The sequence below is a fragment of the Dendroctonus ponderosae genome, unplaced genomic scaffold, assembly GCF_020466585.1.
Source record: "Dendroctonus ponderosae isolate FM_Combo_2020 unplaced genomic scaffold, Dpon_F_20191213v2 Dpon_F_20191213_11, whole genome shotgun sequence".
NCBI classification, from domain to species: Eukaryota; Metazoa; Arthropoda; class Insecta; order Coleoptera; family Curculionidae; genus Dendroctonus; species Dendroctonus ponderosae.
In genome coordinates, this window is record NW_026017213.1 from 4,331,726 (window position 1) to 4,345,185 (window position 13,460).

Here is a 13,460-nt window from a genome sequence, read left to right on the forward strand (position 1 = left end):
AGTCTTCGCTAAGGGACTTACCTGTTTAATCGGCAAAGCCCTGAATGTGCTGGAAGTGTTCAGCTTCTTGCCCACAATATCCACATACACGTCGGACCGTTCAGGGACGATGATATTCTTCAAAGACCCACTGGGCAAATCGGCAAAATCAGTAGGCAAAAACAACTTCAGAAGCGCGCCCCTAGTAGCCATCGAGGTGTAGAAATAGTCGCTTAAATTATTCGCAATGGACACCGATAGGCCCCTAGCAGGTCCTGCCCCCATAAACATCTTGATTGACCCAGAAGCGGTCGCCTTGTTGCCCCTCGAGAGCCTAAACGAATAATCCTGCTGCTGTTGATCAAATCATCCCCCTCATACTCACAAGGCGGCCTCTGGAGTATCGCGCACATAATTGAAGACGCAACACAGCCCACTATCAGTGAACCTCATTTGAAACAAGTCGGTGCAAGTATAGGAAATAGAGTTCCAAGTGCAGTTGTGCAGCAAATATTCGCACGGAGTTACCAAGGAGGCCAAGCGACGAATCATGTCTTCTTCACTGGTTCCTCCATCCAACTGATCCAAAAGATCCTGCAAAGTCTCCAAGTCTTCAGCTCCAACGTTGCTGTAGTCGTAAAGGTTGCCCAGAAGTCGGGTCATGTTCAGCAGCTTGACCCGACCCAGATTGGATACGGTGCTTCTACAATACAGGGATTAAGAAGACTTTTCCAACTGAAGCTGCAGATAGTCCATACAGTTTATTTGCCAGCTCTACAGCTCGATGTTTGCTGATTTTATTGAACTCGCAAATCGCTATGCCAGGAAACTGGATTTCCGTGATCGGAACAGGCGCTTCGATGTTAACGTACACGGACTCCGATCTGGAAGCTTCCAGGATCGTTAAGGTGGTGACAACAGTGCCAGCAATGCCGCCCAAGAAGCACAACACCCACAAAAGTCTGGAAAATCAAGAAGATTTTTTTTTGCCGGTCAGGAGACTCGTTCTAGTCATTTTTCCGTCGGTTTAAAGGCATCGGCGTGATATTGCGCATACTTTAAAGCTACGTTCATCCATCCATCCATCCATGAAAACAGTAATATGTTGGTTCAAACAGAAGGAAAAATCTTTATCAAAGTTATGTTGAGACCTATTTGTGGATGCTTCTAAAGTCCCTCTACCACCACGATTAAAATGTAAAATGCTGAAAAAATCCTCATAAAATTGACTTGAAAAAACTATCAAGAGTTATCATATCCTATTTAACCAACTTAACAAATTCACGATATTCTATTTCGCAGCCAAGCATAAGGAAATATCTAATTATGCTTACGCGGTACATAATGTTCTTTAGTTTCACAGATAGCATGTAAACTCATCAGCATTAATTCAGTATATATTCTCACAAGCCTGTAATTACCAACAGTTGTATCTTGAAGCTGAAATCCATATCTATCGAAATAAAAATTGTCTTAAAAACTCCCTTTCCCAGGAAGTGATTTTAACTGGCGCAGTCGGTAGGATTTGTCAACGAAGATCGCGTGTATCAAATCCGGAAAGATTTGTCAACGAAGAGTCGTGAAAAAATTCTTTAAAACGGTCGTCGTGTGAGTATCAAAAACGATCATCGTATAAGCATCGTGGAAGAATTTTCAAAACGGTCGTCCCGCATCGTGCGTGATAAATTCGGTTCGTTTCAACGATTTGTGACAAATTCGAACATTTCGTTGATTGGCAGGGCAACTCAAGGCCAGAACGTGAGGAACAAGCATCGTCCGATCAACTTTGGTGTGAGAAGAAGGGAACAAGCATCGTCCCACCTCTCATAGATTAGCCAGGGAAGAGGCAAGCATCGCCCTTCCTATTGGACCCTAGCAACTAAGGAAGACACAAGAAAGAAATCAAAGAAATGAAAACAACATTGGTACTTCTATCACTGTAAGTTCAATTTTCCAATTTCCATTTTTTTTGAACAATTGAAATATTGCGCATTTTCCGTTTTTGTTTACACAAGAAGCAAATATATTCTTTCGCTCACCATAATTTTAAGCTCTAATTTAAGAAGACAAAAAAGAAAAATAAAAATAAAAACAATGGCACACCCTGATTTTGCTTTGATCAAATATCAAGCAGATAACATTCCCCTATTTGACGGCAACGCTAAGCAAATCAACAGATTTATAAACGCTTGCGACAATTTTCTCAATAACCATCGAAATAGAACCAATGAGGACGCACACATAAATTCTTGTCTTTTTGACAATATCCTTTGCAAATTAGTAGGCAGAGCCGCTGATTTAATAGTTTCCCGTGTTGAACTTCAATCATGGGAACTTGTTAAACAAGCTATCATTCACACATTTGCAGACCAAAGATCAATTGATTGTGTAATGCAAGATATAATCACCCTCAAACCTTCGAAAAACGAAACAGCCCAATAATTTGGCTTGCGTTTACAAGACGTACGCAGTCTCCTATTTCCAAAAATCAATATGAGTAATGAAACTCGGGAGATCAAACTATTAAAAATATCAGAATATCAAAAGCTTATTCTCAGAACATTCACTAGTGGCTTAAGCTATCACATGCAACTAGTGGTAAGACTTAAAAACCCAAAAACCCTTGAAGAAGCCATGAGTTTCGCTCAAAAGGAAGAAAATTTCATTTATTACAAAAATCGAGTCAATAATGAAAATAAAACGGTAATTAACATTCCAAATCAATTACCCAAACCAAATGTATTTTCTCCAAACTTTAGAAATACACAGAGACATACATTACCCATTTTCAGACCAAGCTTTCAAAATAATCGACCCATGTTTTTCCGTGCAAATCCAAACCCTTTCAGACCTAATTTCAATCAATTTTCAAATGAAACTACATCACTTTGATGATATAATTTCATCTAAGGCCGGAGGAGTTATGATATCCTATTTAGCCTACTCAACAAATTCACGATATTCTATTTCGCAGCCAAGCATAAGGAAATATCTAATTATGCTTACGAGGTACATAATGTTCTTTAGTTTCACAGATAGCATGTAAACTCATCAACATTAATTCAGCATATATTCTCACAAGCCTGTAATAACCAACAGTTGTATCTTGAAGCTGAAATCCATATTAATCGAAATAAAAATTGTTTTAAAAACTCCCTTTCCAAGGAAGTGATTTTAACTCAAGGAACCTTATGCGCAATCAGATAAAATATGGAAAAACACCAACCTGTTAAGCTTGGTTTCTCTGCTAATAAACGCCACAGCAGGAATAGTGGTATTTTGGCAAAATCGCCTCCAAATGCTTGCAGCTTCGTCCATTTTCCTCCCGTCCAATATTGGGCAAAAGCGTGACGATATCGAGTGCCATTAGTGGAAAACATGAATATTTAGATGCTATCGGTGCAAAACGACATCAAATCTAATGGCCAAACATGGCAAATATCGATAAAGTGAGGAATTAGTTTAACGAAAGCGTCGAAACACCGCAAATCCGAGCTTGATCAGGAACAATGCGAATTCAATAACGTTCATTATGCTGAAGCCGAGGAAAATGGACACATAGCCGCCAAATGTGCCTAAAAATTCCTTAGTTCTTACTCAATTAACAGTGTTAACTAAGGCTTACTGAGAGCTTCATACCAGGTCACCATTTGAATTTTCCTGTACGAGTTCGTATAGGGTCTATTGGTGAACACGTGAATCTTCGAACTGTTCCTTTGAAGGCAAACCATCACAAACTTCCTGCCACAGATCTGCTTCATCTACTTACGGATAGCGCGAGTCTGGATTGAAAAACTCAAAGTAATTGGTATCGATCCCATAAGTGGCTTCGATGCAGTTGTCCACGCATGCGGGACACAAAAGAGCCTCTTCATTTTGAATAAGTTTCTGGAATTGCATCTCCTGGTTCTTGTAGAAGTGGTACGTATGGAATCGGGCTGAAATCACCCAAGTTATCCAGCTTCCAGCCATTGATGGCCAGCGTACCTTCATGCTCTTGCAAACAAGGAATATCCAGCAGGTTGCAAACGCTCACAGACGACAGGTAAGATTTACTATTAGTGGGCACTAAAACGGGGGCGCATCTACAGTAATCCAGTATGCCTTGTACTCGGCAGAGCACCAAACAGTTGCTCATCGTGTAGTTCCCAAACTCAGTTGAAACGGAGTCGGCAAACAAGCAGCGTCTCTGTAAATCCCCCATTGCAAGCGTTCTTAATACTCTTATTATTATAATTGTTCGGGTTTAATGCCGATTGAAAACTGCTAAAGCATATCCTAATTCATAAGAGTCCTCTACCTTCTACCTCACTGTGAAAGGTATGTTTTGGGAGAAGGACTTGTTAAGGACGTATTGACTTGTTCGATTGCGCGTTTCCTGAACTGCCTCACATCAATTTTTCAAACTGTGATAAACAGCCTGCATGTTTTGAACGGGTTTAGCGGATAAATCAATACCTCTTTCTGCTGGTTGGATTTCAACGAATCTTCCGTGAGTAGCAGGTTGACCTCCACGTCCACAAACACGTCGGCCTGCTCTTGAACGACCACCTGCTTAACAGCGCCGCTGGCTGTATCAGGAACGTTATTGGGCGAAAATATCTTCAACAGAACGCCCCTGGTGGCCATCGATGTGTAGAAATAGTCAGTCAGATTATTGTTAACTATCAGCGACAAGCCGCTGGCCACTCCGATCCCCATAAATTGCCTAGGAGTGTCGACAAGCTTCGCCCCTCTATCTGAGATTCTGAACAAAGAAGCAATCCAGGCTTTCATCCAATTTTCCACTTACATCTTGCGCTCTGCAGTTTCCAGCGGATAGTTAAAAGTGCAACATAGTCCTGTATCGGTGAGCCGCGTCTCAAACAAGTCGGCGCAGTCGTAAGGCTCAGAATTCCAGATGCAAGTTTGCAACAGCTCTTCGCAAGGGGTCATCAGATCGGCCAAGCGCCGGATAATTGTCTCTTCAGTGGTCCCATTGTCGTATACGTTGAGAATGGTCTGCAACCGTTCGAACTTATTCATCTGGTTAATGTTGCGGTCGTACATGTTGCCGATCAGTTGGGTCAGGTCCAGAAGCTCACTGAACGGCAAACTTGAAACTTCTGTCCTGGAACAGAAACGGGCCTAATGTTTACGAGAAAGAGCAGGCCACATTTAGCAAGAAACGCAGAATGCTATACGATTTTTTGGAAGTTTTGAGGAGCACCATTTAAAAACTAACCACAATTACGTGGCAACGCGCTGTGTAACGGCAATGGAACAGTTATTATTATATTAAGGAGATACGATGAGGAGAAAGTTTTCGATCTTCGAAATGCCTCGATCCACTCTACCTCTACAGTTCCGTTTAATGAGCCAACATTTGACCCAGACCATATTCTGTCTGTGGAAGAGGCGACTATTGAAATCAACTTGGCGTTTAAAAGCCTTAAAAGAGGATTTGCACCCAGGAAGGAAGCTCTGCAAAATGAACTTAGTATGAAAATTTTTGAAAATCTCCTGAAGGTGGTCAACATTCGACACTTTCGAGGTATTTTGCCTCAACGGATCCCTACAAAATCCAAAAGGCGATGATTTCCTAACTCATCCCAAAGCAAAGAAGTTTTTCTTACAAAAAGTCGAACTCCCATTCGCGAACGGCCAGAAAAACGCGCTTAGTTTGAAAATTTCTGAAAAATGTCCTGATTACGTTGAAAATTCGCAACTCTCAGTGTAACTGCTTTCAACTTTTGCCTACAAAGTTCAATAGTCGGGAATATTGTGGCTCATTCCAAAGTTGATAAATTGTGGCTTTGCGGAAAAAGTGTTGTTTGCTTGACGAAAAACGCGCTTGGTTTGAAATATTCTGAAAATTCGAAACTTTTAGAGTGGTTTAATTGAGTTTTTTCGTTCAAAAGTCTACAATTTCCTCACTTATTTCAGAACGAAGAAATTGTTTTAAAAAAACCACAACATTTGGATTTGAATGGCGCTTCTGAAAAACGAGCTTAGCTTGACAACACTGCAAAATGTCCTGAGGATGGTCAACATTAAAAACTTTCTGGGCATTTTGCTTCAATATTTCCTTAGAAAATCTGAAAGTCGATGATTTCCTAACTCATCCCAAGGTAAAGAATTTTGTTTATAAGAAGTGCAGAACTAACATTCATAACCGGCTACAAAAACGCGCTTAGTTTGAAAATTTCTGAAAAATGTTCTGATTATGGTGAAAATTCGCAACTCTCAGTGTAATTGCTTTCAACTTTTCCCTACAAATTTCAATAATCGGGAATATTATAGCTCATTCCAAAGTTGAGAATTTGTGGCTTTGAGGAAAAAGTGCTGTTGGCTATAAAAAAAACGCGCTTGGTTTGAAATATTCTGACAAATATTCTGAAAATTCGAAACTTTTAGAGTGGTTTATTTGATCTTTTTCGTTCAAAATTCAAAAGTCTAGAATTTCCTCACTTCAACCAGAACATTGGCGCTTCTGAAGACCGAGCTTAGCTTGAAAACATCTGGAAAATGTCCTGATGATGGTCAACATTTGAAACCTTCAGGGTATTTTGTCTCAATATTTTCCTACAAAATCCAAAAGTCGATTATTTCCTTTGACTTTTTAAATAAAATGACGATGACTGAAAATTTGTCAATTTTTTATAATAAAAGTATTTGGTTATTAATATGTTCACAAGAGAGTAAAAAGATGTTGGAGTTAACTTGAAACACCAACATAATACAAAAAAATCATATAGAGAAAAAATGTATTAATGCAGTTATAATGAGGTAAAACTTGACTGGTCCTTAAAGTGCCAACGTATAGCGCACCCTCAAACTTACAAATTTTCAGCCAATTGGATCGCTCGTTGTTTGCTGATTCTATTAATGTCGCAAACGGCAATAGCTGGAAACTCCAGATCGGTGATTTCCAAGCTGGACGCATCCAACGTCATGTAGAAAGCATCTCCATTCCACCCGGCTAAAATATCCATAGTCACATAGACGACGCACCCCATCCCTACCAAGATGTACGTTATCCAGAAGATCCTGGAAAATCGAACCAAGGCAAGTCCAAAAAAACCACCCAACCAAATGGGAAAAATACTTTCCAATTGGCGATCCATCGAAGATGAATCCAAATGCGGGCGCATAAGTGTTTCGGCAAAATTGCGCCCAAGTTTCGCGTATAGTCGATGGGGTCTTCGCCTTCATGGCGTGTTCAGATGACATTAAAGTCCATTGAATCACGGGGCTTACCGAAAACATGCACACGTGGCCTAGATGGTGCTGATAAGCCCCCAAAAGCCGATAATTTGAACAAAACATGGAACACTTGTTCCGATCATTAACTATTTATTGGCTGCTGACGCAACAGGAAGCACACAGAACTGCTGGAATGGGGAAAAGCGTGTTAACTTGGCCTAAATTTTCACGTGGGTTGTCATGTGAGTTTTGAGATGATGAGCCCTTCGGAAGGATTTGCCGCAGTTCATGCAAAGAAACGGTCGGTCGCCCGAGTGGATTTTCACGTGCTGCCTGAAGGTCTTCGGGCAGGCGAAGGCTTTGCAACATGTCGGACAAGTGAAAGGCTTTTCCCCGGTGTGTTGCCTGGAAGGGGGCGATTTTTAGGCAAGTCATCGCTTGGAAAACCCACTGACCTGAGATGAATGTTCAGATAGTAAGGCAAAAGGAACCGCTTGGGGCAGTAGGCGCATTTATGGGGCTTCTCGTCCGAATGGGCCTTAACATGACGCGCCAGCACACTGGCATGGGCAAACCGTTTGCTGCAGATTCGGCAGAGAAAAGGCCGCTCGCCTGTGTGGACCCTTTGGTGCGACTTCAACCTACCGCTGGACACAAACCTACAATCTAAGGCTACGGAATGCTGTTGCATTGCTCCAGGTTATCGTCACCTAAGGTTGCAGGTTGGGCACTCAAAAGGCCGCTCTGCTAAATGCCGCTTCACGTGTAGCCACAGCGTGGAATTATGCCGGAAACTTTTGCCGCATTCGGAGCAAAGGTACGACTTTGTCGCCAATCCATCCGCCTTTTTGGGCCGTTTTTCTTGGGACACTGCGTGCTTTTGTCTTAGATGAGCGGCAAGGCTGCCCGATTGGGTAAACGAGCCTTGGCAAATGGGGCATTTAAAGGGTTTTTCCCCGGTGTGTGTCGATAGATGCCGCTTAACATCCGTTGCCCTAAAATTGCATATTAGCTACACGGTGGGCCAACGAAACCTAGTAGGTACTTTACATCATTCACCTGTACCTACTCTAAACAGTAGTGTGATCAACCGCCTTGTTTGGCGTGTTTTGCGCAACTAGCAAGAATGATTGCTCGATATGGGCGGGATGGTTACATAGGCGGACTCACTTCAAGTCGTTTAAGTGAACTTTTGCTCTTACCTGCTAAAGCTTTTCAAGCAAATGTGGCACTTCAGCTCAACAGCATCAGAATGCACCTTCAGGTGCCTGTTAAGGGCATACTTTGTTGTGCAGACTTTCGCACAAAAGCCACAGTTAAAGCTGCTTTCTGGTTGCGCATTGCCACTATCACAGCCTAAATACTCAAAATCACCGGGTTCCTGTTCCAAATTGGTGTCGTTTGGTCCCAAATTGTCAGTTTTATCACCCATTAGCTCGGCGCGGCTTTCCAGACTGTCCAAGCCGAAAGCGCTTTCAGCTTCAGTCCTTCTCATTTCATCAGCTTCATTTAGCTGCTGCAGCTTCGTTTGGCTTTCGAAGCACATCTCGCGAAACACGTAGCAAATCGCCAGATTTTCCAGGCAACTGTTGCATATGCTTTGAGGCAACGAGTCCGCAGGATTCACCTGGAAGAACAACATTAGGGCGTTATATCTTCGATTTTACTGCAACTGGAGGCAAATCGCGAAGATTAATCGATTGAGAAATATTTTCAAACCTTACATTATGTTTTATGGTTTTGTGGTTTTACGGTATACTTTATATTGTACGGTTAGCATTAAAGGCTTTAAAAAGGCCTTAAAATTTAGGTTTTTTGTGTTATATCGCCTCCATCCGGCGAGATGGAGAAGCAGGCTGATTTTTGAGGAATTTTACCAAACAAACCCTTAAAACGATTTCTCAATGAAGAGAAGAGCAGATTTTCTACAGAAGTGTTTTGCTCGAAAGCTTACACATGCACTATTGGATGGTTTATTTAGACTCTCACTGTCTTGGACAAATATTTTTTTGGCAACGTTTCGGGTAGTTATATCTCCAACCGTTTTCAGCTTTTGCCAGAAAGAAGCATTTTGACATTACCCTGAAGAGGAAGATTTACCTTAAATCCAACAAAAGTTGAAAATTAACGACTCGAACGTTTAAGGCACTGATGAAGAAATCTCTGAATTGGGCGTTGGAACAAACAAAGAGTTTCCAAAATGTAATTGCGCAGAAAATGTTTCTTCCACATCGCTGATTCTGGAATCATTCTGCAGATAAATGGCTGCTTTAAGATCCTGCTAAGTTGAAGTTCTAGATCGAGTTTGAGTGAACTTTGAAAGCATATAAAATCTGTGTTTCGAACTGGCTGATTTGGCCCTGTTAGAAGTTGGTCTAGCGTTTTCAAACGTTCATTGCGAAGAAACTAATCAAGTTAGCGCATTGAATTTGGCAGGGTTTAGAAGAGAAAATCTTGCTTTAAGACTATGGAAAGTTGCACTTTGATACGTAATTTGGAGAAAATGTGACAACATTTTGAATGTATGTTTGGAACAGTTGAATGCGACTTTTCTGATTCTACCTACTCGCTGTAGAAAATTTAATTAAAAATAAATCAACGGAGTTAGAAAGCGAATTTTGACGCCATTTTAAACGGAAAATCTTGCGCAATTTCTCGATAAAGCTGCATGGTAATCGAGAAATTGGATGAATTCTGACCATATTTTAAAAAATTAGTACCGAAATCAGTTAAATCGGCTTTATTACTTCCAACTACGCTATTTGAAAAATTAACTACTTAAACACCTGTTAAGAAAAACACCTAATTTTCTTCGTCAGAAACCTCGAGTAGAAACAAAATTTAAATTTTCACTGAACATCGACCAAACATGGCTCAAGGGTGATTTTTGCAATTTTTTGTATTTCAAAGCAACCGCTATTTTAAAAATTCACCATGAGAACCTCCAAGCAGATACAGATTTCAAACCGTCACTGAGTGTAGAGCCAACGTGGCTCTATTCAATAGGCAAAGCTGGAACCTCCATCGGGCTCAAGAGTAACTTTGGGAAATTTTTGAAAAATTGCTTCTCAGAGCCGCGTTTAAAACAATGTAGACTCTATTTCATTAATTCGCTCTAAAATGCCCCAAGCTTATAAAAATTTGAAATTTTTACTGAACATAGAGCTCTATTGAACAGGCAAATTTCGAATATATTTCAGGCTCAGATGCAATTTTGGAAATGTGCATCAGTATCAATCTCGCGATTTAAGCAATTGCCTTTCCTCAAAAATGTTTTTATCGCAACGTTTCGGGTGGTAAAATGCAATGAATTTCCATGAAGGAGTTGGAGTAAATAGCCTTATTCTATCTAGACCTTTTGCAGCTAAAATTTCAACAATTTGCCAGCCTTCGCGTGCGTCATTAAGCCCCTAAAATGCTGCCTGCATGGGAAACCGTATCCAATGCCTTTGCAAAGGCCTAAGACACCCCCACCAAAAATTTGCTATACATATTTAGCCCATTCCTCTATTCAATCCATAACCAAATACGTCGATTGCATGCCCCCAGGAGCCCCATTTCCGTGCAAACCCAACTTTCTACTAGTGTGCAAATTATGAATAAGAGGCCAAAATCTGGTTAGATTCGGAAGCATTCCCTTGCGCCACTTACTTGAATAGAGGTGCATTGGAATAGAATCGAATCTAAGGGCTCGTCCTTACTGGACAAGCTCAGAATCGAGAACAGGGACGTTAAAGGGGGCTGTGACGACATGCAGGTTCTGCACATATCTGGGGCCTTTTTGAGGCCCTGCAGTGCTTCACTGCTCATAATGTCAAAGGGGAGTTAATTCGGAAATTCGAAGAAGCCCCAAAAGAACCCATTGACGTTTTAGGTTATGTGGGTTGCTGACGCTTTTGACACCTGACGGATAGGGTGGGCCAAGGTTGCCACGTGTTCTCAGAGGGTATGCACAGTCGGGTGCAGATCCGTAACGTTTCATGCTTGATTCAGAGCGATTTCTCAGGAAAACTCAATCTATCGGCAACTGCTGATAAAAGCCAATATTTACCATTTGCCTCAACTTCTTAAATGCTGCTCAAAACAAAGCAAGAATAATTAATTCAGTGCACAGCTTCAGGACGGATTGCAGGGTTTGTTTCCCATAGCTTTTAGCCTTCTAGTAGATCCCTAAGGGCTTCTCAGCTTCGGTACGGGTTGTGGTTCACGCTTACTTTCTCTTTATGTGTGCGTTTGGTGTCTCCTTTTCGGCTTACCGGCCGATTTAATCTGTACTCCGAACGGCGTTTGATCGCTAACATAAGCCTTTTTTTCTTAAGATGCAGTCTCAGCTAGCCGCCGCACTGTTAGGGCAAAATACTAATGCAACTTCTACTCCCAATCACTTAGAGGACGATGAGAATAATAGTTTACGCGAGGAGGACACTGAGGTGGAACCGGAAGAGTTTGACGAGGTCTCTGGTGTATGAGCTTTCCTAGAGTAGATCTGATTTGCATGTAGCGGGGAACTAATCAATGCTTGTGGCTCTGCCCTGTTCACCCCCACAGAACCGCCTAAACCAGTTATTCAAACTAAACATGCGATTCCTTTGCAGGAAACCGGCAGTGAGACTCCTCCAGAACTCCCTATTGAGAATGGCAGCGAAAAGCCTGTGGAAGTCAGGCAAGTGGTTGGCAAAGACCCCAGCAATCGCACCGTCACCCTGCAGATGCTTCTATCTGCGGGCATTCTAAAGCCTGGAGCTGGAGCGATGACAATCGAGTACCTTGTATGAAAGCAGCCGCAATTTGAGCTCCCACTCAGCGTTTTCTGCTTTCCAGGGACAAAAGTTCGTTGGCGATCTTCTAGACGACGGCAAAATCCGCAGCCAGGAAACCGACATAATATTCGCTTCGCCCAGCGCCTGGGCCATTGCTTGCAAGCGTTTCATCAATCCGGAAAAAAAGTCGGGATGCGGTTGGGCCTCTGTTAAATACCAGGGCAAGAAGCTGGACGCCTACAAGAACGTCTGGTACAAGAAGAAAAAGGAGGAGGAGAAGGAGCTGGAGAAACAGCTGGAAAAGGAGCGTAGGTAGTCATCGGGACTTAAGTAAATCCGCCACTAACTGAGTGATTTTAGTTGCTGCTGCCAACAGTTTGAACTTGGAGCAGCTGCTGAAGTCGTCGGCATCCATTCCGACCACCTCCAACAGCACGACAACAACGAATACTGCAATGTTTCAGCGATTTGTCGTCAAACACAACACTATAGCCAATCGGACTATGACACAGTAAGAAGTTCTCATATCAGGTGTTCTTTTTATTCCAGGTCTATTGTTTGCAGCATCCTTCTTCACAGTGGTGATTCGTCCTCTGCAATCCTCACTATTCTTCCTTCGTTCATTCTACTTATGTACTCATTCCATTCGCACTTACTGCTGCATTGTCGCTCCATTCTGTTTCGAACGTTTTTCCTGTAAATCTTCTTAGGGGCAATTTTACTTTTCACTCCTGGTTTTATTTTGCACAGGATTTTAATATTGCGGTCCCTTGCTTTATTATTTTGTGCATAATTATGTTGAAAAGAAGTGGGCTCAGTGAAGTTTCCATTGATTTTGACTGGGATATCGCCGAAACTGTATAAATCCTCTATGGTTTAAATGCGATCGAATACCTTCTTCAGGTCTATGAAACTCCTGCGGACTGGTTTGTTGTATTCAATCGACTTTTATTTTTATTATCGGCTGTTTTTCCATCCCTCTTTTTAGACACAACAGAATAATGGTTCTCGTTCGCCATTCGTCGGGAATAGGGTGTTTTCACTTTTTTTAATGTTGATATATAGAAAGTAGTTATGGCAAACATTACACTGACATAATTTTTTTGGCAAAAAAGTCTCCATAATAATTTTAAGGCAAATTTAAATTCAAATCAGATATTTTTCGCCAAAAACGCCGAATCCATGTCATCGGTTGCCTATCCCGATTGTGACGTAGCAGGTCATATCAACAAAGTGTCTCGTGTTTATTTTGTTGTTTTCGCAGCTTTGTTTTATTAGTTAAGTTATTGCGATTATCATTATTTTATTGATTATTATTATATTGCACAATGGAGAATAGTAAGGATCACAAAATAAGTGCTGTTTTGTGCCAGGATGCCTCAATAAGTGCTCCAAACAAACTCTTTCCAACCGTTCCCCGTGATTATGCACATAAAGTTTTATGGTTCAAAGCAGCTAGACGTGATATTCCTAAATCAAAATCAATGTTTTTTTGTTGCGAGGATCATTTTAATGAAAGTACGAACAAAAAGCTAA

General features: G+C 41.4%; 3 protein-coding genes across 8 annotated transcripts in view; 1 reads left to right on the top strand and 2 right to left on the bottom strand.

The window, feature by feature from the left end:
• The window catches only part of LOC109534697, an 11,413-nt gene extending 4,126 nt beyond the window's left edge, over positions 1 to 7,287 (bottom strand). For 2 of the 4 annotated variants that reach the window (XM_048662712.1, XM_048662715.1), the window contains exons 1-8: positions 7,067 to 7,287; positions 6,802 to 7,008; positions 4,772 to 5,089; positions 4,438 to 4,726; positions 3,967 to 4,168; positions 3,749 to 3,917; positions 738 to 941; positions 365 to 682 (exon numbers count right to left, since the gene is read on the bottom strand). In XM_048662712.1, the coding sequence (XP_048518669.1) occupies positions 365 to 682; positions 738 to 941; positions 3,749 to 3,917; positions 3,967 to 4,168; positions 4,438 to 4,726; positions 4,772 to 5,089; positions 6,802 to 7,008; positions 7,067 to 7,287 (1,928 nt within the window). Of the gene's footprint in view, positions 1 to 21; positions 314 to 364; positions 683 to 737; positions 942 to 3,748; positions 3,918 to 3,966; positions 4,169 to 4,437; positions 4,727 to 4,771; positions 5,090 to 6,801; positions 7,009 to 7,066 lie in introns of all 4 variants that reach the window. The other 2 variants (XM_048662713.1, XM_048662714.1) reach the window with 2 other exon arrangements.
• Positions 7,288 to 7,319: 32 nt separating this feature from the next.
• Positions 7,320 to 11,092, bottom strand: LOC109534773 (zinc finger protein OZF). Its single transcript, XM_019900561.2, has 5 exons — positions 10,816 to 11,092; positions 8,367 to 8,791; positions 7,875 to 8,159; positions 7,620 to 7,823; positions 7,320 to 7,569 (listed from the first exon to the last, which is right to left on the bottom strand). The coding sequence occupies exons 1-5, from the start codon at positions 10,972 to 10,974 to the stop codon at positions 7,383 to 7,385; spliced, it is 1,260 nt and encodes a 419-aa protein (XP_019756120.2). The 5' UTR covers positions 10,975 to 11,092; the 3' UTR covers positions 7,320 to 7,382.
• Positions 11,093 to 11,192: 100 nt separating this feature from the next.
• Positions 11,193 to 13,460, top strand: part of LOC109534771 (MPN domain-containing protein CG4751) — a 5,528-nt gene continuing 3,260 nt past the window's right edge. Inside the window, exons 1-5 of one of the 3 annotated variants that reach the window (XM_019900556.2) lie at positions 11,193 to 11,354; positions 11,484 to 11,618; positions 11,760 to 11,933; positions 11,986 to 12,232; positions 12,285 to 12,435. In XM_019900556.2, coding sequence (XP_019756115.1) covers positions 11,484 to 11,618; positions 11,760 to 11,933; positions 11,986 to 12,232; positions 12,285 to 12,435 — 707 coding nt within the window. In that variant the 5' untranslated portion in view covers positions 11,193 to 11,354. The remainder of the gene's footprint in view (positions 11,355 to 11,483; positions 11,619 to 11,759; positions 11,934 to 11,985; positions 12,233 to 12,284; positions 12,436 to 13,460) is intronic. The other 2 variants (XM_019900555.2, XM_048662717.1) reach the window with 2 other exon arrangements.

Bases quoted from the DNA above. Each gene is read 5' to 3' on its own strand.
- LOC109534773 (XM_019900561.2), bottom strand. From the start codon at position 10,974: ATGAGCAGTGAAGCACTGCAGGGCCTCAAAAAGGCCCCAGATATGTGC. The intron at 8,160-8,366 runs GTAAGAGCAAAA...ATGCAATTTTAG, and splicing joins TGCTTGAAAAGCTTTAGCAG to GGCAACGGATGTTAAGCGGC. The intron at 7,570-7,619 runs GTCAGTGGGTTT...GCCCCCTTCCAG, and splicing joins TATCTGAACATTCATCTCAG to GCAACACACCGGGGAAAAGC.